The following is a 26,869-nucleotide window of genomic DNA, read 5'->3' as shown; positions in this document are numbered from 1 at the left end:
AGAGAGGGAACTGCAAACACACCTTTGCAAGAGAAATGAGCTCAGAGAGAGGCTTTTAAAAGTGTTTATTGATGATTATTGGATGGAATGGCGGCGCAATAGTGCAAACCACTGTGCAATGGGAGAACTCCCTTCCCAGCTTTCACGTTTACTTTATTACAGACGAGACATGGAAGAAGGATTAAATACAAAATGGGTCAGTATGCTGCATTTCCCACCCCCACTGGGCTTTGGACAGATTACTGTTCCCTCAGTGCATGTCAGTTCAGAGCTGCATTGGAGTGGGGAGTGCCTGCTTGTTCTGCCCAACCCTGTGAGCTGGAACCAGCAATCCTTGTCATGTGCACACACATCCCCAGCCTGAAAATCCCAGCACTTCACTCAGCCAGTTTCTGCACTTTCTATTTCATAAAGAATTGAAAATACCAAATGTTCACAAGCCACACATAATATTTACTAGAACACCACAAGTGAGCTTCAAGAGCACTTCAGAATCAAGATTTCTGCTAAAACTCTTCACTAATCTTACTAGCTTGTAAACTTAGGTGCCCACTTCCTCATTTTTAAGTGTTTTTCCCCCTGGAAGCTTCTGAAAAGTTGGGAGTGAGCAGCTAAACCTTTTATATTTAGTGCTTGAGTCAGCATTGGAAGAGATTTATTTGTCCACTAGCAAGCGACCAGCTAGTTTGTCTAAGGAGATTGCACTGTTAGATTCTAAGTCAAAGAACATTCTGTCCTCAAGTGATGCATTTTGTGAAAAAAACAACCCCAACCACACCCCAAAAAATGAAACTACACTGTTAAGAGTCTCAAGGCTAAACTGACCAGCATGTAGAGGTTCAAATCATCATCCACACATCCCCTCCTTGCCTCTCAAATCTGTGACAACATCCTTTTCTTCAAGAGAATCTAGAACCACAGCCACTTGGAGACAATAAAACCATGGGGCAGATACTGGAGACTTTAGAAACTGCTGGAGTTACATAATGTGACTTGGTGGTGGGCTGTCTTTGAATGCCATTCTCATTCCAGTCCAACAAAGTTACCTACACACACAAAAAGTTGAACTTGTGTGACTTTGTCAAAAACAAGACATCTCCAATTATTGATCACACTTCAGCATACAGCTGGGACAGGGAAGAACACATTACAGAAAGCAAAACCACGAGATTTTAGTTACATAAAACAATATAATCTGTATATAAACTGATAAATACTGTCTCCATGGTTCACTAATTCCATATACTAGTTATCTGCACATTAGTTGCTAATATCTATTATTAGAAGCAGTTCCAACTTGTGCTCTCTCAGGGTGGTCAATTCATCTCCGAGACTAAGTCAGCCTGTTTGCTCTGACAGAAAAAACCTCAGCTGTGACACTGGGTCCCATGGGAAGATTTCATGATGCCTTCCAGATAAGGAGTCCTATGATTATACAGACCACAGCAAGGCCAAGAATCAGGATACAGATCTTCTTACGGGATTTCTTCTAATAAGAGAAGAGAAAAGAAGCCACTGACAGCAGGAACACTTGAGGAAAAAGCAAGGCTACCATTCATGTTACTGACTTGGGTCAACAGGAGCACTTGGTACCCCCACAGTTATTTGAGAGCAGCAACCAGTGCAGTCTGAACACTTTTACATGTTCCTTAAACTCCACGATTCTACAAGTGAATGTTTTTAATTTTAGGAGTGCAGTGGTCTAAGAGATGCAGTTAAGTCAAAATGTGACAGGTTTTGCTTCTCTTAAGGAAAATACAAGCCTCAGAGAAGGCCAGATCTTTCTAACTATTTAGATTTTTTCCTAATCAAACTCCTAAGCAGTTCTCACATACAATCTCCCCTTGGCCACTTGTTGCATATCTACAATTTAAATGATTTCATGTGTAGTTAATAAACTTGGATTTCACAGCTTTCCTCACTTTATTCATCACAGGAAACTACAGTCCATCCACATACACCAAATATTTTTAACTTGGCATCTAAGGATTTGAGGGTAGCTATATATAACCACTTCTTTCTCCATCCAGAAAAAAACCCACATGCAAAACATGTCCAACAGCTCCCAAACTTAGATTTATAAATACCTCAGAACTTTGGCAAGGGAGCCATGGAGAGAGAGAATTCTACTACATGCTGCCAGATGGTAAAACCAACATTCCCAGCCTTGCACTCAACAGCATTGGAGTTTTATTGCCCTCCAGTAGCTCCCACTTAACAGCTTGGAAGAGTCCAATATTTTCTTGGAAGTCTCAGCAGTAATGGGACTGACTAAAGCAGAACCCTTCACAGAAGGTGGATCTAAAGGGATAAGGATGGTGAAAGGAACCTACAGAAAACACTGGAACCTACAGAAAGGAACCTACAGGCTACCATTCAGCAGTGAGAGCCACTGCAAGAGATTTTATCTGGGATTGGGACAGGGAGAACAGACTATGGGACAGAAACTCAGCAGCTGGACAGGAGTGTTGCAAATTCTGGTGACCAGAAGTTACCCAAATCTGGGCATAGATTTTTGTATGCCAGAGTCCTGGCTAATATATTTACAATATCAGAATTTGTTCTTGTTTTTCTACTAACTCCTAACAACAACAAAGACAGGTAAACACTTAGGCTTGCAGAGTGTGAATGGCCAGACTCTATTTCTACTCTTTTATTCTCAAGTAGAATGTGAATTTCAATACCAATTTCAATACCATGTTTTTGGCTCAAGTGCTTTATGTACTCCTTGCAGGCAATTTTGAATCAGTGCCAGCTTGCATGAGCTGGTTTTAATAACTAGTCTGGTGTGCTGCAGTCCTCAGTGTCTTGCTCTGCCTGTTTCATTAGTGCTCAACCATACACTGACAGTCAAGCAAGCACACAGAATTTACCTGATAATAGGCAGCCCTCTGTAACTGCTCACTGGCTCTTTCCACATGGACTTCTGCACTTTCCACATTTGCCTCTATGCTATCTATGGAAAAAAAAAGGGGGAATTCATTGCAAAATATTTCAGAGCTTCAGTGTTTCAAAATTACAGCTGGAAATACAATACTTTTAATGCAAAATACTGAAAAATTTAATCCATGTAACTGAATCAAGAAAAAATTTATTATCCAAATGCACTTACCAATCATATCTCCTTGGTCATGAATCATCATGGCTAAATCCTTAAATATCTGATTGACATCCAAAATGTCTGCCTGGAGACAACAGTTTAACAAGTTACAATGAACACTGGGTACAATATTTTCTAATCCTCACTCTTAGTACCTCTTCTGACCATCACTCAAAGGGTCAGAATAGGCACCAGCATTCACTGACTTGATGTCACTACCTGTGCAAGTTGGGATTAACATGGGAGCCTACAATGCTCCAGCTACTGAATATTTGTTTTGTCACACCAGCAATTAGCACAGCATGAACACTGAGACATGAGTTGCTCCTGCCATATCTGATGGAGTCAACACTAAGGGAAAATAAATCTCCTTCAGATTATCTTGGCATCAGTCCTCTCTAGGAGGAACTCTATTCCTCCACCATCAGCTCTCCTCAGCCCATCCCATTAATTATCCTTTAATTTATCTCCCAGTGCTGTTAACTGTGCAGGATTGACTGGTCACCTCTAATTGCCTGATTGCAGTTTCTCGTTCTTTAATGAGTTCAAGGTCCTGTTCAGTTATTGCCACATCATCTTCCTGAGACTGCATCTGATTCCAATCTTCACCACTGCAAAGAGAGGGAAAGTCAGTGTCTCTCTGAGCACAGGTACTTCCATGCTGCATTTTATGGCAAAATGAGTTCAAGTTGAAGAGTTTTCTACAGAACAACCCCAGGTTCTTGGCCCTGTCACTGTGTACAAGGACAGGACTAATTTGTGACAACAGTCACAAACTGGAGCAATTGAAAAAAGGGACAGATCAGGCAGTGTGAAGGCACTGGAAAGCAGTTCCATGCATAGCACACTCTGTTCTAGAAAATAACAGTTACCTACAGCATTTAGAAGAAATTGCCTATTTAAGTTCTGCTTTTTTAAAAAAAATACTTGTACCTTCCCTGCTTCTTACCATCTCTCAAAAAGGGAGAAATCAGGGTGAAAGTTCTGATAGAGAGCAGCCTGCAAGCACATTAACAGAACAGAAAAACACCTGAAAAGCATCTGGATTCAAGGACTCTTGCCTATCTGGCATTTGGAGATAAGACTAAAGTGTTTTAGTATTTTAATTCATTAGTCTAGTAGGAACTTTGAATTAAATTACACACCACAAGAGATATTAAAACTGAAGTAACTCTGCATCCCAGTCTACCTCTCTCCTGATGAGCTGGTTCTTCACAACTGCTGCAGAAGTTACATCAATTAGAGTGGAGCCAGCATCTATAATACAAAGCCACCTCTATGTTCAGCTTAGAATGTTCTTCCAGGGCAACATCTCCATCTTTTCAATAGAGAAGTGTGCCAGAAAACATTCTATCAGTCCAGTGTTTGCTACAACACTAAACAGTAAGTTTTAAAGTCTTAAAAGTGCCTAAAGAAATGAAAATAAACTCCATGAATAGGTCAGACACAGCTGGCCATTCCAGTACTTCAGCTCTGAGATGCCCATAGGGTTTGCAGATCTCAAAAGCAGAAGTTTCTGACACATGGCACACAAGAACAGCTTTACTGTGGAATGGCTGCTGTGTGCCATCATCTCTCATCTCTGGGTCCCACTTAGGGGGCCTTTTTAAGGCCTTCAAAGCCACCCCAGCACCTGCATAATGAACACCTGGGGTTTCAGCCCTGGCTCAGAGGGAAAGCCCAGGGCTAAGGAAGGGACACACACCAAGCAGATGAAGGGCACTTTGCAGAGGGAGGATGAGACAGGTAAGCAAGAAAGGATTTACACAGACAGGGCCAACAGATTTCAGCCCAGTTGAGAGATTAATCACAGATACTTCTGGAGGGGCTCAGGCTCTCTTTACCACATGCAGAACTGATGTAACATTTACAAAGCCATCACAGGCACACTGTCACTGCAGAAGCAGTACAGCTGTCTGGCAGGTGACAGCAATGCTGTCTTGTGCACATTCCAGGATTAGTTTGCCAGTGCACAATGCCCAGGACTTCTGAATTTTAGGCAGCCTCATCTGCTATTCTGCTGTAGCTCCAACTGGGCTGCTAGAGAACATCCAAACCAATGATATAAATATGCAGCTCTCTGTGGAAAGAGAGTGAGTGAAATCCTGTCTGGTAATCTTGTGTTTACAGGCCAGAACTCCAGGAGCTCCAGCTGCCACATCCCAAGGGCACTACTGTTCCCCTCAGGGTAGCAATCACACAAGCTGTACTTCAGGAGGGTAAAATACTGTCATATGCAGATTTTACATAGTAAATGTGCTGTAAGAGTTGCTTTTCAATTCTTTTTGCTTTGCATTCAGCCAGCAGAGCCTGGCCCAAGTTACAATAATATATCACACCATAAAAACTTTAGTTAGGTGCAGTGAAAACCTCAAGAGTACAAGAAGTTATTACCTATCAAAGGAAACAAGCTGCTCTTCTCTGAACCGCTCATCAGCCTGGAAGAGACAAATGAGTCACCACTGTCACACCACCAGGACCATGCACAAAATCACCAGCAGTATCTTGAAGTCCAAGGCACATCCTGTCCAGAGAGTTCTTGGAGAATGCCACTGTCACTGCAGCCCTCAGATTTAACTCAGGTTATGTAAGATTAATTTTAGTTTCATGTTTAGATTTAATTTTTAGATTCAGATTGCAAATCAGAGGCAACTGAATGATCAAAAGCAGCCAGTCCATGTTCTTGGATCAGCTGTCAATGTTTGTAACCTCCTTCCCCAACACGAAGCAAAAATTTAAGAGCATAATTCAATGGATAAATGTGTTCCCTTGCAGAAATTAGGAACCAAAAATTTAAGAGCATAATTCAATGGATAAATGTGTTCCCTTGTAGAAGTTAGGAACCAAAAATTTAAGAGCATAATTCCATGGATAAGTGTGTTCCCTTGCAGAAATTAGGAACCAAAAATTTAAGAGCATAATTCAATGGATAAATGTGTTCCCTTGTAGAAGTTAGGAAGCAAAAATTTAAGAGCATAATTCAATGGATAAATGTGTTCCCTTGTAGAAGTTAGGAACCAAAAATTTAAGAGCATAATTCAATGGATAAATGTGTTCCCTTGCAGAAATTAGGAAGCAAAAAATTAAGAGCATAATTCAATGGATAAATGTGTTCCCTTGCAGAAATTCAGAATGCATACCTAGCAGAAAGCCCCGAGGCAAGAGGAGAAAAATGCTTTCATTGGCCATTTTATTATGAATTCTTAGGAGCCACAGGGGTTTGTCAAAACATAACAGTGAACATACACTGGAGATATTAGCAGGACAGAAATGATAAGAATATAAAGCAACACAGTGTGAGATTTGGGATATAATTTAAGGTGTGGTAAGCTTCATTCTGAAGTCTTAAATTTCATAGCATAGGGCTGACATGAAGTGAAGAGCAGCCTGCAATACTTTGCTTTGACTCCTCATCTCATCTTCTGCAACATTTGCAACTTACCAGGATTCCTTCCCTCCTCTACACTGCCACTGGAGCACACTGAAACAAGAAATTACTTCCAACACCTGGAATGGAAAACTACTGCACCAAGGCCTGAGCTTCACTCAGTAAGGTGCCAGCAAACAGGTATGAGGTTGGAAGGCAAGTACAAGATCTCTCAGAAGACTCACAGTTCAGTTTATCACTGCAAAATTCCCATCAATACTCACAGAAATACGGGAGCCAGCTCTTGCCCTTGCTACAGTCTCTTTTTCCTTCTCTGACACTCGCCTCTGTACTGCCTGGAAATTGTTTAAGGCTGTGGAGAAGTCATTCATTAATCGTTCCTTCTGAAGCCTCTGCTGGCGCTGAGGAGTCAAAACACAAACAAGAATTCAGACATTCCCATTCAGACAAAGTGACTGCCAGACTCTTAAAAAACCAACAACAACAATGAACTGCATTCAGTGACCTTTTGGTGTCAGTGGTCAGAACAAAACCCGTGTTTTAATTCCTTACATCCACCATGTTTTAATTCCTTACACCAATGCTCCATGCCTTGCCTTGCCAGTTGTCAGAACAAAAACCATGTTTTAATTCCTTACACCAATGCTTTGCCAGCTGCAGGACAGCTTTGCACAACAAGGCTCTCCAATTTCCCTCTAGTTCCAAAGTCTGAGTACACCATTACTTTTATTCTAATTACATTCCAGTAATTCACCACATTTCACTACATACCTTTCAGTTGTCATAAAGTGACTGTCAGACTCTTTAAAAAATCATCATAACAACAATAACAATGAACTGGTATTCAGTGATTTTTTGGTGCCTGTGGTCAGAACAAAAAGCACACCATATTTTAATTCCTTACACCCACCATGTTTTAATTCCTTACACCAATGCTCCACGCCTTGCCTTACCAGTTGTCAGAACAAAAACCATGTTTTAATTCCTTACACCAATGCTCCATGCCTTGCCTTACCAGTTGTCAGAACAAAAACCATGTTTTAATTCCTTACACCAATGCTCCACGCCTTGCCTTGCCAGTTGTCAGAACAAAAACCATGTTTTAATTCCTTACACCAATGCTCCATGCCTTGCCTTGCCAGTTGTCAGAACAAAAACCATGTTTTAATTCCTTACAGCAATGCCTTGCCAACTGCAGGACAGCTTTGTGCAACAAGGCTCTCCAATTTCAATCTAGTTCTAAAATCTGAGTACATCATTACTTTTATTCTAATTACATTCCAGTACTTCACCATATTTAACTACATATCTTTCAGTTACCTACAATGCATTTTCCCTCCATTCCTTCACTTAGCAAACCTCAAAGTACTTAACAGAATACACACGAATTCCCACTTAAATCACAAAAACAGGAAGCCCCACACTTCCAGAACTAATGATAACACCCACTGTCCCAGTCTCCTAAGCTGTCTCTCCCAATCATGCCACACACAGTACAAAATTTTCAATTTTACATTATTTTTAAGTTGTTTTTAGATCAGATAACATCCTTAGTCCTGATAACCATTTCAGTTTATCTTTTTTCCAAATACATTAGTTGCAATAATCCTTTTCATCCTCATTTTACAATGTCAATTTATTTAGCTTCCACATGACATCTCCTTTGAGTGCTGTGACATTCCAGCAAATGATAAATAAGAAATTATGGAAAAGCTTGTCCCAAGGACAACATTAGGTCAGTTTTTGTTTTCTGATTGAGAGATTTGCAACAGCTGGCTCAAATTGTGGGATTTCCAGGACTGCAATCCTGCAATGAGCTTGTACCAATTCAACAATCATTTCAAGGAAAGAAAACCCAATTTTCAATTATATTTTTTCTATAACAAGCCACTTAGCAGCCTCATAATACACTGAGGCTTCCATCTGAACCCTCTGGAAGCAACAACCCTTCTTGCAGAGCAGATCCTCAGCATGCTGATTCCAGCTTCTGCAGATTTTGACTGAATTTTCCCTGGGCTGCATTCAGTGAGATGCACATGACAGGATTTTGTTCATCACAGAAGATTAACTGAAAAAATATTTGCTGAACAATCCAGCAAAGCACAGCCATGCTTCCAACTGGCACATAAACCTTCAACACAGAATTAGACCAGGACATCATCTGCTGGTTGTTGTCCAGATCATCCCAAAAGCAGGCAGTGGTGAATTGACACTGGCAGCAGAGAACTGTCCCTTCCCTTTCCCACAGAGAGCAGGAACTACTATTTGATAAGAGAAAATCATAATCTTTGCTCATCATATTTTGCTTTACTCAAATATAAGCACAGTGAGTCAGCTTCTCCCCGTCCACCACTAATAAATCCCATGCAAAGGGAAAGCTGTCTGGCATGCTCACATTTCATACTGAAAGGCATTTTGTTCTGAGTTTTTATCCTAAAACACTACCTTGCAACACCAGGCATTTTATAAACAAGATTATTTTTCAGAAATTTACTCAGCAAACCAGAATTGCATATGGTGTTCTCCCCAAACATTTAGGGCCTCTAATTCTCATGTGGGGAAATTTTATACCTATTTGCTCCTGGGAAACATGGAGCCAGCTTAATGAGCTTCTCTACTTCACCATCATCCTTCATTGCAAAAAGCTGCTGTGTCTTCAGCTGTGCAGCTCAGGCTTTGTGATTTACCCAGTTTCATGAAATGAGGGATCTAGAAATATGTCCAAAGCTCTGCCTGCCCACCTGTTCAGAAGCAGAAAGGGGAAGGGGCAGAGACCCCAACTCCTTCAGGTATTCATTGGTCTCTTTGGCCAGGCGGTTTGCAGAGTGCTGCAGCTGTTGTCTGGAACAGAAATTCAAAAGCAGTTACAAGATCTACCTAAAAAGCAGCCACTGAGCATTTAATATCCAGAATGGTGACTAAATAGGAGTTCTGGGGTCACACAGCTTTACAGGAGGTTTTTTTCAACCTAAAGGATCAGAGATGTACTTTTTTTTTTTTTAACATCAACTTGACTCTGGACTACATTTTTAGAATAAGATTAAAATAATTTCTTTGCTCCCTGCTAATTCAGTAACTTAAAAAATATCTTTTTCTCCAATAGCATAAGAGAGAAGCAACTTTATCCAGAGAACATAATCCCACTTTTAGGGTGAATTTCTTATGGTACCAATTAGTAACTAACTCTTCACTCGACAACCACCAATTCCATTGTTTAAATTGTACATTTGATAAAAATACAGGGACTCTGATATTAAATTCTTCATTTTTGTGAAAAACAGTAATCAGAAGGAACAATTCAGCTTCAGGAATTGCAAGGCTTTCCCTTAAGCCTTTATGTTTTTCAACAACATTGCAATATGAAGCTATTGTTGTGAAGAATCTAATATAATTACATAAATCCTATACTGTAAACTAGGAAGAAAAAATACTAAAACCAGAAGCAATTTCTTTTGCATTCAACTGGTACAAGATGCTCAAGTGCAAGTCACTTTCTTGTCCCAAAGGACACACAAATCAGGGCATTCAGGCTCCATTATTGTATAAGCTGTCTGTGTAAACTAAAACCACCATCCATGCATTTTGGCAAGTTGGTTTGGCAGGTGACAATTTGTGGGGTGCAGCCACTGTCACCCCAAAGAGGAGAGATTATGCAGTGACGTTCAGTGGGAAGGCATTTGTTTGGTCACCAGTGATTAATTCTTTAATCTACTGATTAAACAGAGATTGAGTCAACTGAGCAGCTCAAGGAAACAAATCCCTTTCTCTCCCAATTGGACTCTGATCTCATCCTTTAAATGCAGTGTATCTCTCACTACAATCATGAACTTATGAAAAATTGCTATTATAAAAACCAGGATAATTGTGCATTCAGAGAGTCAAGGTGCTGTCACATGGAAGAATGTACTTTTAAGTTTTCTTTATGACCTCAGAAATTATTATTTCCATAAAGTGCTGTTTATGTTCCATGAGTTTATAAAGATGCACAGACCCAGAGAAGCCCTGTACAGTCTCTCCAGGGGTCAGTTTGAATTACAGCTGTTTAAATGTCTTTTTTTGTCCCCCACTGGCATATTATTCTTCTGAGATGACAATGTGACATTTTGTCTGCCATATACTGACTAAATCCATCTGTACTACAGCTGCTTTGTCTCCAGTTATGGGGCTCCCTGACTGTTTTTCCTTCCTGGTGTCATGTGAGCACCAAACACTGGTGTGGCATTCATTTCTCCTGAATCATGTGTGAAGCTGGTATGACTCTTCCTCAGAGGGCAGCTAATGCTAATGCGTGGTGAGGTACTACTGTTTTTAAAAGAAAATATTAAAAAATTACATAGAAGAACAATATAGGAAGAACTGTTCCTACCCAGCAGTTTTGAATGGCTTCTCCAGAGTCCTGCAGAAACACCTTAATTTGTCCAGTAAACTACTTAATGCAGTTAGTAATTCTGGGTTTGTAGGACTGTATTAAATTTATCTAATAAAGCATCTTCCCAAAGCAAGTAACCCACTATGCCTAAGAACACAGACAGAAATGAAAGAACATCTATATCAATGTTTGCTCATTTAATACTCACAAATTTTCCTGAAGCTTGCTGGAATCCTGCTTGGTTCCCAGCTGGCTCATTAAATTCTTTATTTGAGCAGCTGAAGATAAAGAGATCACAAGATGAGTTAGTAAGATAAGTTCAAACATTTTATTCCTTCTTGAATGTATTCTTTTAGCTTCCCCCAAAAGAAAGCCAAATTTGTTTCAGTATCTGACTTAACCTAGTAAGGCAACAATTATATTATTTGCTTTAAATATATACAAGTATCTTATGAGGGGATGGCAAGAGGATGGGCCCAGAGACAGGACACAGGACAACAGCCACAACTGAAACACAGGCAATTCCATCTAAATATGATGAAAAATTCATTTGCTGAGAGGATGAGTGCATTCCTTTTCCTCAATCTTTTTAAACCAACTAACAGAGCTCTTTCTACCAGCTTTGCTATTTCAGTATTTTAGGCTAGCACTGCTGCAGAAAAACTTCATTATGCTGTGTAGCCATTTTTGCATCATTTTTAAGTTACTTCAATTATTACTGCTCTGTTAAAAAAAATACAAAGAAAATGCCAAGTGTTGCTATTAGTTTCAAAACTCCCTGCCCCAGACCTGAATTTTTCTACTCATGACAGCCCAAAGCTTTCACAATACTGGCACAAACAATCTTTCAAGAACAGACAGCAATGTGCACCTCACAGTTTGTCAATTTGAAATCACAGAGAGGTATTTTAGACCTCCTTCTCCCTTATCTCTGATGTTTTCCCACTATTTCCTTTGTGTAGGCACTCATGATCACGAAACCACACAATGATTCACATCAAACCATTAACCTGCCTGAAAAGCAAGCACATTTTCTCTCCCTAATCCCTCTACCTTGGAATTCTTTTCTGACAGATCAAGAAGCTGCTCCACTCTATTGTGCAGCAGCACAGATTTTATCATTCCTGAAGTGCTGGGCTCAGCAGCACAAAGATTGATTGTCCCAAATCAATCATGAAATCTCAGCTAGCTCATCATGCAGCGAGAGGCAAGAGCAAGGAGGATCACCTTAAAACAGCTCCACAGGCAACTGAATTGAACTGAATTATGCCATGATTTTAACAAGAGTTTCTTACAATTCAGAGACACCCTCCTGTGAAAATTCTGCTTTTAGCCTGGAATCTCTGCAGTTCATTAAATGTCTTGCTGGAGAAGCATCAGATCCCTGCAATGGCCACTTATTTTAAAGGGATGTCCAATGGATTACAACAAGACTGCAATATGAGTTAATCCATAATTAGCTTTTATATCCAGCAAGTGTATTCTCACCTAGAATTTCAGATTTCTGTTAGGTTATACAATGAGGAATTGGTTGGCAACTCCTCATATACTGAGCTTGGCTTCCAGCAAGCAAATGTGCACATATTTCACAGCTCTGTCAGACACAGGAAGGTCAGAAAAATTCAAAGCCAAGCTGGTGACAAACAGCACCAGGACTGCACTCTGTGTGTGGCTGTGAGGACTTGGCAAACAGCATTTGTGCCATAATGCCCAGACATTCTGTGCCTTATTTCTCTCTGCATGGGGAGATTCTTGCCCAGCCCCATTTCCAGGCCAGGCAATGCCTGTCCTGCCCTGAGCCAGCTTCAGCAGTTTGCTTTGCTGAGTTTACCTCAGCCAACAGCAACACACACAGTTTACACAAAATGAGAATGAAGTGTCTAGGAAATGAAAGGAAGAGGCTGGAGCTCTTTATTCTTTGCATAGTGTGTATGTACCAACACACAGAGCCCCTCAGAAAACAGCTTTCCATCTCCAAGCCTTTTAATTTCAGGCTGTAGAGCCTTCAACATACTCACTATCTATCAGCTATGATTTCTTTAAACACTTCAATCTCTCCTCCAGCTGCAAGTCTGCTACATCACCTGAGCAAACAATAGTATTGCCAGCTCAGGCCACCAGTTTTCTGTACATTTTGTGTGAAATGCTCACTCCACAGACTCCCCAAAGAAGTGAATAATAGCTGTGCACACTGTTTGCCTGCTCTTTTCCTCACAGGGGAAGAAATGAGGACAGCCTTAAGGCTTCAATATATCTTCTTCTCCCGGCTTGAAAGGAAAGCTTTTATACAGTGCGTAATAAAGTTAACTACTGTAACACTAAGTCAGATGTTCTGTGTGTTCCCACCCACCTCGGTAAGACTGTAGGGCTGTTTGTTTAACTTGAGATAGCAGGGCATGCAGATAGGATGGCTGCAGGTCATGAGACAGCAGAAGCCTGTCCCATGAGAGAGAGAAGCTGAGCTGCTCAGAACAGGAGGCTCAAAGAAATCCCGTGGAAGGAAGAAAGAAGGAGTGTAAAGGAAAAAAATAAAAGGGGGGAAAAAGGGAAAAACCTCAACAAGCCAAGCTATTTGGCAAACTTTGAAACAATTCAGCAATGTCTATACCAAGGAGAAGTGAACATGACTGAGCAAAGCATTTTCAGTAACATAAATAGCTTTGTATCATCAGAGAAGTCACGAGCTTTCTGAGGAACCAACACGTTCAATTGATCTAGCATGGGCACCTGGACAATTAATGACATTTTTAGCAAAGCCTGTATCCTTAGGAAGGATTACATCAAAGACCCTCCTGCATGTGACGGCTTTAAGGAGCAGCAATTCAGCTCTCAGTTCTGAGATTTCTATGATTATCATACAATACGGTAACTTTCTCTAATGACAACAAAGTGCCACGCCGTGTCCTTAGGGACATCCTGCTGGCAGCAGGACACTGCGAGGGGGAACCGCACGTTCCGAGCTCCCTGGGGCAGCAGCTGCTCCCACACCCGGTGACACCGGGGCTCCGGGGGCAGCACCCGATGCCGGCACCGGAGCCGGTGCCTTGGGGAAGGGGAGGCTCGGTGACAGCAACAGAGAGCGCCCGCAGTGCTCACCCCGCCCTGCAGCCGGGCTGGCATCACCGCGCCCGGTGCCCGCTGTGCGCGCCCGGCCCGGGTGTGCCCTGCCCGCCCCGGCTCCCACCGCGCCCTCACGCTACCGGCGCCGGGGCGCTGCCGGGCCGGGCCGGACCGCCCTATCCCTCCCCGGCCGCGCACTCACTGTACTGCGCGATGCGCTGCACGTTGCCGCTGCATGTTTGGATGATGCCGCCGAAGTCCCGGGGCGGCGGCGGCGCCCCGGGGCCGCGCGGGTCCAGCGGCCCGTACGACATGGCCGGGCCGGAGCGAGCGCGGGCCCCGCCGGCTGACAGCGCCCGCCCGCCCCGCGCCTGCGCGGCCGCCGCGCCTGCGCAATGCGGGCGTGCTGGGAGCGCGGGCGGCGTGAGGGGAGAGGGGCGAGGCGTGAGGGGCGAGCGACCTGGAGCTTGTGAAAAGTGCCTATTATATGGCTCTAGGCAGATATTTACCATATGTATTTTGATGTATTGATTAGTAGTGCTGTATTAACATTTTAATGATATGATAATTGTAGTCTTGTAATTAAAAGGTAAGTTTTGTAGTTAAAGTAAGGACTATGTAAGTGGGATGTTTTTTTTTAAGAAAGGAATGAGGCACTCGCACCAGATAGCAGCCACAGGACACCTAAATCTTTCAGAGAAAAAGAATTTATTGCCTTCTTATCAGAAGAAACTAACTTCTTCCCACCTCGAAGGCACTGTTAGAATTAGAAGGAAGAAGTTGATGATGACCAGACAGAATCCTGTATTTGAATGGAATTTATGCATCATGTATGAAGTGTATGAATATGCAATGGACTATTGTTTTTAAGGGTTAATCCTTTGTTAATGTGGGTCCTTTTTCGGGCTCGTGCTGCCCAGAAAAAGGTACTCGGACGTCCATAACTCTTTGTCTCTATTGTCTCATATTACCCTAATTCAATTTGTCCAAATTATTATTACTCTAATTGCATTACTGTTTTTATAACCATTTTATTACTATTAAACTTTTAAAATTTTAAAAACAAGTGATTGGCATTTTTCACACCCTCCACCACTAAAACATCGCCCAGTGCCACATCCTGCCTCTTGAACACCTTCAGGATTGGTGGCTCCACCATTTCCCTGAGCAGCCCAATGCCAAAAGGGTTTTACCAGTATCTCACATGAATCTCCACTGTCTCTGCTCAAGGCCATTTCCTCCTGTCCTCTCACTGCAGGCACAAGAGAAGAGACCAGTACCCACCTCACTACAGCCTGTTCTTGGGGATTTGTAGAGAGTGATGTGATCCCTCCTGAGCCTCCTGCCCTGTAAGATCTTAAGAAGTCAGTGTATATGTGCATAAAGTTAGAGTGTAAATATTTCTTTAAGAAATGCTTGGTACAAAAAAAAAAATTTCTGATTTCAGAAGCATCCAGACCAGGTCAAAATGATGGTAAATATGGAGCAGGGCCATGGATGAAATTTGTGTAATGCAGTAAGAGAAGGCTCCAGGGTGATCTTATTGTGGCCTTCCAGGGCCTGAAGGGGCTCCAGGAAAGTTAGAGAGGGATTTTTGGGATGGAGGGACAGGAGAAAGGGGGATGGCTTCCCTCTGTCAGAGGGCAGGGATAGATGGGATATTAGGAAGAAATTCTTCCCTGTGAGGGTGGTGAGGTCCTGGAAAGGAAACTTCCCTGTCTGCCCACCCCAATGCCACTCTGGGAGTCACACTCATACCAACCTGTGACATAAATGGAAGTGGGAAGATGGGGCAGGGAGCTCATAGAGGAGGAAAGGAGTTTTGCAGGAGGAGTTAAAGTGATTGTAGTAGCTGTTGAAGGAATCCCCATGGTGCTGCTGTGCTTGCAGTGTGTTCTGCTTCAGCAAGGAGGATTCCCAGGGTTCTGGCTCCTCACTCTGTATTCTGAGGGTGCACAGTGTGAAGATATCATCACCATTACACATAGCCCACACATCCCTGCATCTCTGGAGCAAAGAGCGTGGCTGTGGGAAGGATGGGGCCAGCACCTGCTTCTGAGAAGGAACCCCAGTGTTGTGAACCCCAGGACCCTCAGCACTCATCACCCAGGTCTTGGCACTCCATCCCCAGACTCCGCAGCCAGCACCCCAAACGCGCTCGCCACAACCTGCATCCCACACTTGACACCCCACGCTCAGCACCCCACACCAAGCACTCAGTACCCAGCGCCTGGTACCCCAATCCCTGCTCCCCACAACCTGCACTTGACACCCCGCACTCAGCAGCACCCCAAACCCCACTCCCCACAACCCATATCCCGCACTTGCCACCCCACACTCAGCACCCCACACCCAGCACTCAACACTCAGCACCTGGCACCCCAAACCCCACAATCTGCATCCTGCACTTGACACCCCGCACTTAGCACTCCGCACCCTGCACTCAGCAACTCACACCCAGCACCCCAAACCCTGCATCCCACAACCCACATCCAGCACTTGACACCTCGCACTCAGCACCCGGCACCCCAAACCCCACAACCCGCATCCCGCACTAGACACCCCGCATTCAGCTCCCCACGTCCAGCGCTCAGTACCCAGTTCAGTACCTAGAGCCTGGCACCCCGCACTCCTCTCCCCGTTCCCGCAGGCCGGGCCCGGGCAGGTCGGCGGTTCTCGCCCAGGGCCGCGAGGGGGCAGCCGCGCCCCGCGGGAGTTCCCGGGTGTCCCCGAGGGGCCCTTGGTGGCCCTTGGTGGCCCTGGGTGGCCCTTGGTGGCCCCGGGTGCCGGGCACCCCTCCTGCCCACGCTGGCTCTATCGGCACCACGGCTGAGCAGCGGTGCCCGTACCAGGGCGAGGTCACCACCCATGGCCCCCGAGCAATCACTCTGCCTCATTTGGGGACAGCCACGCTGGCATGGGGAGGACGGGCTGATCACACTCTGTTCCTACTCATTTCTGCTTCATCCTGGCTACTCCAAAGAGCTGCTTCAAGATGCTGCTGTGGCAATGGACCCAGCTACATAAAGGGCTGTTCTTTCCCTCCATCCCTACCAAAGGCAATCTTCTCCTGTCCCTTCCAACCCCTTTGCACTGGGCATCAGAGTAGTCCTGGGTTCCCAGGGATGAAGACAAAAGGAAAAGTTAGGGTGTGCTTTCCAGAAAGTGCCAAGATTCCTGAAAGTGTGTCTTCCCTAGGGAGGTCTGAGAGCTACTTTGAGTCAGACAAGTCCATAAGGAAGTTCCATGGGGCTCTGCTGGGCTGATCTGCCCAGTGCTCCGAGCACAAGCTGCAGGCTCCCTCCCATGGCTCCCAGCTCTCTTGTTGCCAGTCTCACACTGCCACAGCCTTCACCTGTTTTTCCTCTGGGATACCATGTATTTACCCAGCAGTCCAGCCCAGGTGATTTGTGGAAGTGTGGTGATGATCTTTAATGAGAGGCTGTGCGCTCACACCCTGGGCACTATGCCAGCGTGCTCAACCCCTCTGGAGCACAACCCAGGTCAGCAGTCCAGAAACAGGGCCCTGATTGCGCATCCTGTGCTAACGAGCCTGCCTTCTGCCTGGTGAGCACGTCAAAACTGCCACACACATTCCTGTGGAGGATGTGACTCAGGGTCTCCTGCCTGCCTCCCCATGGCTGAGGGGACCCCAGCTGTGCCCTAAATGCTGGAGCTGGCTGAGCACATGGAGGCAGGTTTTGCACGGCAAGATAAGGAGGGCTTTTTTCAGCCCTGAGAGCTGTTTATTCTTTACAGCGTACTGACACCAGAGCGGAAAGGGCCTTTTCCTGAAACTGGCTATTTATAAACAGCCTGTGGTGCAGAGCCTTCCCTTGCAGGGGGGGCAGGGACTCTTGCAGCTTTTCTTTTGCTGCCTTGAGCTCACTCAGAGATCCTTCAGACAGGAGTGAACAGAGCAGGTCTTGCTGCCCATCTGCTGGAGGCACGCTCCAGCACCAACAGCTTGTAGTAACTCTTTGGAAAAGTCAAACTCCAGTGAGTACCTAATTCAGCCCTAAATTCCTTTTAGCTCTGAATTCTTACAGAGGCTTTGCAGGAGAAATTGGCCATTTGTGCCATCATACCTTTAATGTGTGACACAGCTGGGCTTGTCCAAAGGGACAGATCCCTGTGGTGCAAGGACAGAAATCAGGAGCAATTGTAGCTCTATCCTTCCAAGATTCTGAACAGTGCAGGGTTCACTGAATCCACACACACCAGAGGTGGGATTTGGCTGCTTCAAGAGCTCTAAAACACAGCCTTGGAGCCTTGGCTAGCTTTGCTTCTCTGTTGTGTGAGTCAGCAAAGGCAGGCAGTGAGGACAGCCACAAACCCGTGGCTCAAGCACAAAGAGCAAATTTATTCCCATTACTGAGCTGTCCCAGGGATCCCCAAAGCAACACCCGGGCAGAGGTGCACAAACTTGGTCCATGCTGGAGGAACACGGGTCTGCTGCTTACACTGCTTTATCAAGGGTTATTCCCAGCCGCAAGGTCAATTGAGCATTTACAATCCTCCTCACCAGCCTTCTTCTTTTAACCCATTCCTCCCCAACACCTGTGAAAGGAGAGAAACAGGCACCTTCAAATCTCATCTCCATGAGCTGTCTTCCTTTGGATTTTAGCCAGTTTGTGTTGGGATGCTGGGCAACACTCTCCCTCCCTCCTTGTGTTTTCCCCCAGCAGCCCAGTGGCTCTGCGGGCAGTGCTGTGCTCCTCTTCCTTCAGGGACACTGGGATCCTCTTTTGAACCCTGCCAGAAATTCTGAGGAAGCTGCACCTCTGTTTAGTTATTAAAATTACTGTTCCTTTCCTCACCTAGCCGAGCCCTCTTGACAAACCAGGTTTGCTCTTGGCACTGCTCACAGTTCTGCAGTGTTACCCGTGTTTTCCCACCTGTAGGGATGTGATGGCTTTTGGTTGTGGCTCTGGCACAGGGGCTGAGAATCAAAGAATTAAATAAAACCCTCTGTCCCCTTCTGGAGTTTGTTTTATGCTGTTGAAGAAAGGCAGAGGTGTGCAGAGGGATGGGGCAGACACAATTCTTCAGCCATGCAGGGAGAAATGGGGAAATCTGCTTTTTGCAGCTGAAGCAGCAAGGATGGACCATGGATCAGAGCCAGCAGCGTGGGAGATCAGAAAACTGGTGCATTGAGGTCTTTTCACCCCCCTGGTATTTCAGTGGTCATGAGCAGGTCATGAATGTTTGTAGCAGGCTGAACTTGCAGAATTCCCTGGAAATGTGAACTCAGGGATATTTTTGGAAATCTGGAAAGGAAATAATAATCCATCCGGAGGCTGCAGGATGCAGCACAGCCCCTGCACATGGAAAGGTCCCACTGCCTCTGAGCTGCACACATACAACAGACACAGGACTTGGCTGGCTTGTCAAAACTTTCCTCAGCTCACTACAGTGCCTTGCAACCAACTGAATTTTGTATTTGCAGTTGAAACAGGAAAAGCAGGACTTGATCCATACCTTGGTGTAGCAATTATGAAGCAACCTAACGGCAGCCTGTAACCAGCATCTGAAAATGGGGAGTGTTGTAACGTGCTGAGCAATGCCCCAGAAGAGCCCCTCAGCATCAAACACTGCTGAGGTGGACCACAGTGTAACCAGCTTTCTAAACAGCAGCATGTTATCAAAGATCTGAGGTGCAGATCCCTGTTTTCCCTCTTCTTCAGGGCAAAGGCTGATCTGGGAATTGGGCTGGGATCAGATGCTTGCGAAAGCAGCCACTTGCACAGCTTTTACTACAGGCTTAGTGCTTCTTCTCTGGAATATCACTTGGATTTGGCAAAGAGCTGCTTTTCTCAATCCCTATTCATGCAGGGACATGTGGAGGTTCTTGGGAATCCCTGCTGCACTAGGGACTTGGGTTCAGCAAAGCGGGAATACTCCACACTGAGTAGGATTCTCAGTTATTGTTGCAGAAGCAGTCCAGCTGCAACAAATCACATGTAGGATCTCAGAGATATCCTCACCATGACTTGAGGATCTGGAAGAGGGAACAACACAGATGTTTCTGGCATTGACACAGCCAGACTTACCTCTGGTTTCTGCTGTGATCAACAAAGGACCTGGTACATGGGATGCCATGCCTGGTCCCCTCATCTGAAAGTATTCTGCCTCACTGTGGCACTCTGTCTCATCTTTGCCATTGGCTTCTTGAATCCAAATTGCTCCTTTTCCCTGGCAGTGTGATTGTCAGGGAGCTCATGCTAACAGGCAAGAATCAAGGGGCTCAGTGCTGTCCAAAAGCAGAGTGGGATGGAGTTGGAGGTGGTGGAATCATGCTTTCCTTGGGAGCTGCCACCTCCCTCCTGCCATGTACCCCAGGAGCAGTGCTGGGACACAGGGAGGGACTCACCCGTAAGAAGGACTGGAGCTGATGTGCAGAGCATTCCCTGGACTCTGCTGCAGGTGCCAGTGTTTGTGGGATGGGTATCCTCAGCAGCCAGCTTGTATTTGAGGCTGAGACTTGTTTTGGGAACTGCACAGGATGACCTCAGGTACAGCCATAGTTTTATTTTTATAAGTTGTCAGTATTTGATGAGGAACATCTCCCGTTTTCTAGAGGAGAAAACCACATCTGTGACAGTTCTGTAGCCAAGAATGTGAAAGCTATTTGAATATTTCTTAGTAACTGTGTTTTGGAGTTTTAGGGTGAGGTAAATTGTAAAATCCCCTTTCTTCCTCACCCCTGTGGAAGTCCAGAGGATTCATGGGCAAAGTCAAGATGTCACAAGAACAAACTGTATTCTTTGGGTGTTTCGAGTAGGAACAAACCTTCCCCAGAAGTGTGCTGCAGAGAAACAGAGCAAAACTTCCCCCTGATCAAGGAAACTCATGCTTTTCTCTAGAGGCTTGAGGAGACAGTGGGGCAGAAACTGAGGTCCCAAGATGGCACCATGAGGAAGAGGAGCACATGGGGCTCCTCACTCCAAACTTTTGAGGCAAATGCAAACCCAGCAATACAAGGTTTTAAAAAAATGAAGAAACAGAGCCCTAAAACTAAAACAAGGCTCCAAATAAATCCCATCCCCAGAAGTTTTCAAAATCTGCCTGGACAAAGCCCTGGGCAGCCTGCCCTGCCTTTGAATGCAGTCCTGCTTGGAGCAGGGGATTGAGCTGAGTGACCTCAAAAGGTCCCTTCCAATCTAAATATTTCTGTGGTTCTGTGATGGATGTTTGAAATATAGAACAACCAGACCTAATTATAGCATTGGCAAAATCCATGACACATCCATCTAGAGCTTAAAGCGGTGCTGTTCCCTCCCCCATGCCATAAAGCTAGAAACAGGGCAGAAAAAGGTGATCACAATCTACAACACACAGTGGTTCTTGGACAGGGAGACTCTCAAGAGGGAACATCTCAGGAGCTCCAAAATCAAAATCATTACTAATGTGGAGAAGATGAACAAGAAATGATTGGGAATTTGGGGACACGGAACAAAGTGAGGGGGTGGCAGGTTTAAAATGAAGAGGAGCTTAGAGAGCTTAAGCTTCTTACAAAGACCTTGATTTCTCCCCTGTGGATTTCATTGGCACAAGACATCACTGAAGGAAAATGTGTCTATGAATTACAAACAAGCAAACAAACCCAACCAAACAAAAAACTCACCAAAAATTCCCTCAAAAAAAATCCCCAAAACAAAACAAACATCCCCCTGTTTCTGAGTCAGGAACCTTTGATTCAGGAGATCTTTTGAGCCACAGGTCAGTGGTTTTGGCCATACAGAAATGTTCAGGTACCCCCAAGTGTCCATGTACCTCCTATACGGTCAGAAAGAGCTTCAATGAGCTACACATTGCCTGCAGAAACACCTCTATTCACTCAGGTTTGACCCTCTGCTAAACTTGCAGAGATCAGCAGATATCTCCCACCACACAAAGGAAAAAGAATTCCCTGTCACCTTCTCCTTTCACTTACATTATAAAATTCTGTTGCCCAGCTTCTTCCTGACTGAGGAGTCCCAAGCTATTCTGTGGCTTCTTTTGAGAAACATTACTTTGCTTCAGTTATTTCTTCTTTCTCACCCATTTTTCTAGTTTTACATTATCAGTTTTCTATAAACAAACTAGATTTTTTCACAATTCACCATCATAGGTCTGAATTCTCTGTTGGTTCTGTAGGGCATTCACCGTTTGATTTTACTTTTCATTCATCTTCTCATTTCTTTTGCTTGTCTGGCTTCTCCTGACCAGCAAGCTGAGATTTTTCATAGAAACATTAATTGTCACAGTAAGATCTTTGCTGAGTGTGGCTAGTTTAGAGCCCAGCACTGTGTGAAGTCAAGGAGGAGGTAAACTTCTAGTCATTATTTTGTATTTACTCACATTGCTCACATTATTGCCTGGCCACTCATTGTTAGCAGATCCTGCACCAGACTTTCACCTTTGCAACTCTACATCACCCTGAGCTATCAACAAACTTCATCACCCCAGGAGCACGTGGCCAGAGACAGGCATGTGGAAAAAGGCCTTGTCTTTCTGTGCTTTCACACTCATGCTCCAGAGGCTGCCTCAAGCCCTGGACACCACACAAAGAGCCACAAAACCTATTTGGAGATTTACAGAGGATCCAGCCGAGGTGAGGGGACAGGGTGGGGTTTGAGAAGCTCCCTCTCAGTCCCCACCAGAGCTTTGGGGGTCACCCTGCTGCCCTCCTGCCTGCTCTGGGACACAGAGATCAGTGTCAGCTGCATGGCAAAAGCAGAACTCAGCCCTGTTATATTTTTGAAGGCCTTTGAGGACCTCACCTGCAGACCCAGGTAGCTGGGCTGTCCCATCGTGCTGCCACCTGGCACCTCTGTTGACAGTGTGGGGCCAGTCACCCTGCTAGATCACACAGCTGTGTGCAGAGGGAGAGCTGAGCTGTCCAAGCTGCAGCTGTACAGGTCCTGTGTGCCTGAACAAGGCTTTCAGAGCCTGCAGCACGAAGGTGCAGGGGGCAAACTGCACCTGAACTAAGAAAGATTTACAAAGGAAATGATCACAGCACTTGGCCAGTCCAGCCCAGACAGAAAAAAACCAAGCTCCTAGCAGAAATAAGTGTTTTTGGCCTGGGTTTTCTAGAAAATCACAGACTGACCACACTTAACAGGGTCTTTTGGGGAATGGGGGTGACATACTCAAGAAGCATTGAAATAATCTCAACTGAGCCTGCTGGGACAGACTCCCAAGAAAATCCTGACTGTGAACCCCCAGTCACTCCACATCTCTGGTATTATCAGTTCCTGTACTCTGACTTAAATCAGCATCACCTTTCCCAGGGCAGAGCCCTCAGAGAGGATGCACAGACAGGTTCCTCTGGCCATCAGGTGCAAAGTGCTCATCACACAGAAACCTGCTCCTGGTGAAGCTCTGCAGAAATTGCTGAGTTGATAGTCCTCATCTGTGGGGTGGACACAGCTCCCCACTTGTAACTGGGACACTGCAGGTCACTGTGGTGTGTACCACAGAGCTTACACCCCCCTCAACAAGAACTGACAGCCTAGAAAATGCTTATCTCGTGGTTGAATTACTTTTATTCTGAGGTTGCCAACTCTTCACTGCTTACCCACAACCTGCAGCTACACAGAGACAACAAAGTTCTTCCAGGTCTCCAACAGCCCATTGCCACAGAGCTGACAGCCTGAGCAGGGCTCTCCCACCTTCAACAAAAGCCCCAGCAGTTATTTTTTGACCAGGTCTCCAGACTGTATGGGCATAACCACCAGAAGGACAGGACTTCAACAACTGGTCTTGAGTTGTGCAAGGAACAAGACCAGGGGACACTGACAGCTCAAAGTGGGTCACCCATTGCAATAACTGCATCCACAGCCCCATTACTACAGGGCAGGAAAGGAACGCTTGGGTATCTCCCTCAACTCTGCAAAGAAACTGGCTGGAAACCTTTTATAAAGGAAAATCCAGGCCCTGTAAGAGTAGGAGAGCAATGGATGTCTTGATTTTTAGAGCCTTTGTGGTATAGAAAACAGCAGAGAGCTGCAACTCAGCTGTTAGAGGTGCTGGAAGGAATCACCACCCACTTGTCCAAGCAACTCATAATCTTTAAGTCCATAAAAGTCCTTTAAATCTACATCTTTTAACTCCTTTTCAACCACTCTATGATTCTATCACCTGGCTCAGCCAGCAAAAGCAACCATTCTGCAACAGAACAACACCATCCACACCTGTAATTCCTCCTCAGCACAGAAAAGGAGCATCTCATCCTCCCAGCCACACCTCAAGGACTTAGAACTAGAAACCCAATCCTTCCAACTCGAGTATCAGGTGGGGCACACAAGTGACAGGACCTACAGCCCCACCAGCAGGAGCAAAGGCAACGCTTCTCGCAGCCGTCCACACCGCACGGGCACCGAACAAATGCACACGGGAGATGTTTCAGCTTTTATTCGCAAATCCATCCGTACATTCCGCCTCGCCCAGGGCCCGGCAGCACCAGGGGGCAGCAGCAGCCCGGAGTCACCGGAGCGCTGGAAACGGGAGCCAGCGCAGGAAACCGAACCCCTTCTGCATCTCACCTTCTCCGAGCAAGGGAATTGGAAATCGAGTCATCTTTATCACATTCACAGAGGTGTTGGATTTAGAGTCCTGCGCGTTCAGCATAACCACCTCGAGCTGAAGCGACTATTCTGCAGAGCAGCTTGAAAACTATCCCCGGCTCGCTTTGCCCAAAGCCAGCATCTTAAAGCTGCAGTGCTCTCCAGGCATCTTTCCCAGCGGTCCCAGAGCCAAATAACAAAAGGAGCCCTTGCAAATAAATAATCAAAGGAAAATAAATAAGATTAGAACTGAAATATACAGTTACATGGTCTTTATTTGGTTTCAGAGGTGGAAAAAAGTGGAGCCAGACTGCAGCTTTAAGCCTCATGCCTGAATCAACCTCAAACACTTGGTAAATTTTACAGCTGATTAGCAGTACAGGTCCGAGATCTGAAGTTCCACGGAGATGAACATTTAGGCACAAACGCACACCCTTCCCCAAGGCATACTTTATTTTTGCGAGTTAGAAAAAAAAGCCTGCTATGGGGAAGTGCCCCTTCCCGAGCTGAACAGACACGACTGAAGACCTATTTACTGTCACAGTAAAACATCCCAACAAATAACTAACCCCACCCACGGCTGCAAGGGAAAACTGGTTCAAACCATGCACCAGGGAGACAATTCTCTCTCAGGATCCTTCAACTCCACTGGCACCACGGATTCCACGAGCAAATCCAGCTACCAGCAGGGCTGCCAGCTGCCTATGGCTTCTTGTGCTCCAAGCCTGGTTGAGGAAAGTCGTAAGTCCATTATTTCTACTTAAGCCAGAAATCCTGTTAATGTCATTTAGAGGCAGTTCTACAGCAGGAGCTCTTGATCTGCTCTCTGTTTGGGGCGCACCAACCCCCTCTCCAGAAACTCCCACACAGAAAAAAAAACACACAGAAGAGAAAAGCAATCCATTGCAAGCCAGTGTCCGATGATTGTCCCTTTGGGGAGGGCAGGAATCCGGGAGAGGGCAAGGCAGGGGAAGGGAGGAGGATGGCAGGTGGGGAAAAGTTAGAAACAAACTCAAAACCACCAAGACACAAGGAGGAGCTCAAAGCCCCTCAGCAGCTGATGGCACTGGGTTGCTGTTTGCTAACAAAGTCTGAAATGAAGTCGAACTCGTTCTGTCCCAAGAATAACTCTGGCAGCTCCTGAATCCGGTCCAAGCCCAGTTCCAGGACAAGGGACGTCAAGACCTCCTCGTCTATAAGATCAGTGTCCATAACATTCAAAGTCAGCGCCGGTGAGGGCATGTGCTGCATGCCCGGGTGCTGGCCCGGCCCCACTCTGTACTGCTGGCCCCCCGCTCCCATGGGCCCGTTGCTCACGCCCAGCGGGTGCCCCTGGTACTGGGTGTTGAGTTTTTGTAGGTGCATGCTGGCCATGAGCTGCTGCGTGCCCACCGGCCCCATGTACTGCTGCTGCTGCCCCGGCCCATTGAACATCATCGCGTTCTGCATCTGGTGGTGGCCCATCTGTCCGCTGAGGCTGGCCCTCGGCCTCATGGCCCCGTCCATGCCAGCCCCTCCGTAGGGCATCATCTGAGCGGCGCTGGGCAGCGTCCTGAGCACATGCTGCCCGTGCTGCGGGGGTCCCTGCAGCCCGCTCACCCCCATGCGGTAGCCCTGCAGCCCGGCGCCGCCGTGGCTCATCGGCATCATCATGTGCTCGGCCATGCCTCCGGGTGCCCAGGAGATGACAGCGGCTCGGCCACGGCTCCGGGGGCCGGCTCCGCGTCCCGCTCCCGCCGAGCCGGCTGCCACAGAAGATCGCGGCGAGCTCCCACCTCCTCCTCCTGCTGCTGCTGCTGGGGGAAGGCGCCGCTCCGCCGGGTCCGCTGGCGGGGCAGCCGCGGCCGGGAGCCGGGCTTGTGCTGCGCGGTGCTGCGGCGGGCAGCGGCTCTGTCTCCGGCAGCGCTGGCTGTGCCGAGCCGGGCTGGGCTGGCCGGGACGGAGCGCTCCGCTGCCGCTCTTATAGCGCGGCCGGCGGGGGCGGCCCCGGCGCCCATTGGAGCGCGGGCGGGCGGCCCGGCCCCGCGGGCGGGAAGGAGGGAGGCGCGGCCGGCTCGGTCCCGGCTCTGCACAGCTCCATAGTCCCGCCGCTGCGTCCCGCTGGCACTGCGAGCGGCTCTCTGCAGTCACCTCCCCGCTGCCTTCCTCCTCTCAGTGCCACTGCCCAAGTCACTGACACACTGAGCCTCAGGTGCCACTGCGGGGTTTGTGCTGAGCTCCCTGTTCGCTCTGAATTATGCACCTTTGTCAGGTGCTCCCGTGGCCGAGAACAGCTTGTGGCATCGCCTGCGTGGTTGGTTACTCGCTCAGAAGCATCTTTCCAGCAAGGATGCACCAAGCTTCCAAACACAGGTGGTATTGAGGCTGTTGTACACACAGGAGTTTGCTGGTGTAACTGC

General features: G+C 46.3%; 2 protein-coding genes across 2 annotated transcripts; both read right to left on the bottom strand.

Moving 5' to 3' along the window:
• Positions 1-48: 48 nt before the first annotated feature.
• STX12 (syntaxin 12) lies at positions 49-14,249 on the bottom strand. The gene is made up of 9 exons (XM_063177503.1): positions 14,120-14,249; positions 11,066-11,135; positions 9,230-9,329; positions 6,752-6,889; positions 5,495-5,538; positions 3,606-3,711; positions 3,113-3,185; positions 2,874-2,956; positions 49-1,489 (listed from the first exon to the last, which is right to left on the bottom strand). Exons 1-9 carry the CDS (start codon positions 14,229-14,231, stop codon positions 1,400-1,402), a joined length of 816 nt encoding a protein of 271 aa, XP_063033573.1. The 5' UTR covers positions 14,232-14,249; the 3' UTR covers positions 49-1,399.
• A 10,478-nt stretch (positions 14,250-24,727) lies between these two features.
• CITED4 (Cbp/p300 interacting transactivator with Glu/Asp rich carboxy-terminal domain 4) lies at positions 24,728-26,207 on the bottom strand. The gene has a single exon (XM_063177457.1). It carries the CDS (start codon positions 26,133-26,135, stop codon positions 25,521-25,523), a length of 615 nt encoding a protein of 204 aa, XP_063033527.1. The 5' UTR covers positions 26,136-26,207; the 3' UTR covers positions 24,728-25,520.
• Between the last annotated feature and the right edge of the window lie 662 nt (positions 26,208-26,869).

This window comes from Melospiza melodia, chromosome 27, assembly GCF_035770615.1.
Source record: "Melospiza melodia melodia isolate bMelMel2 chromosome 27, bMelMel2.pri, whole genome shotgun sequence".
Classification (NCBI taxonomy): domain Eukaryota; kingdom Metazoa; phylum Chordata; class Aves; order Passeriformes; family Passerellidae; genus Melospiza; species Melospiza melodia.
This window is presented reverse-complemented; position numbering and strand designations above follow the sequence as displayed.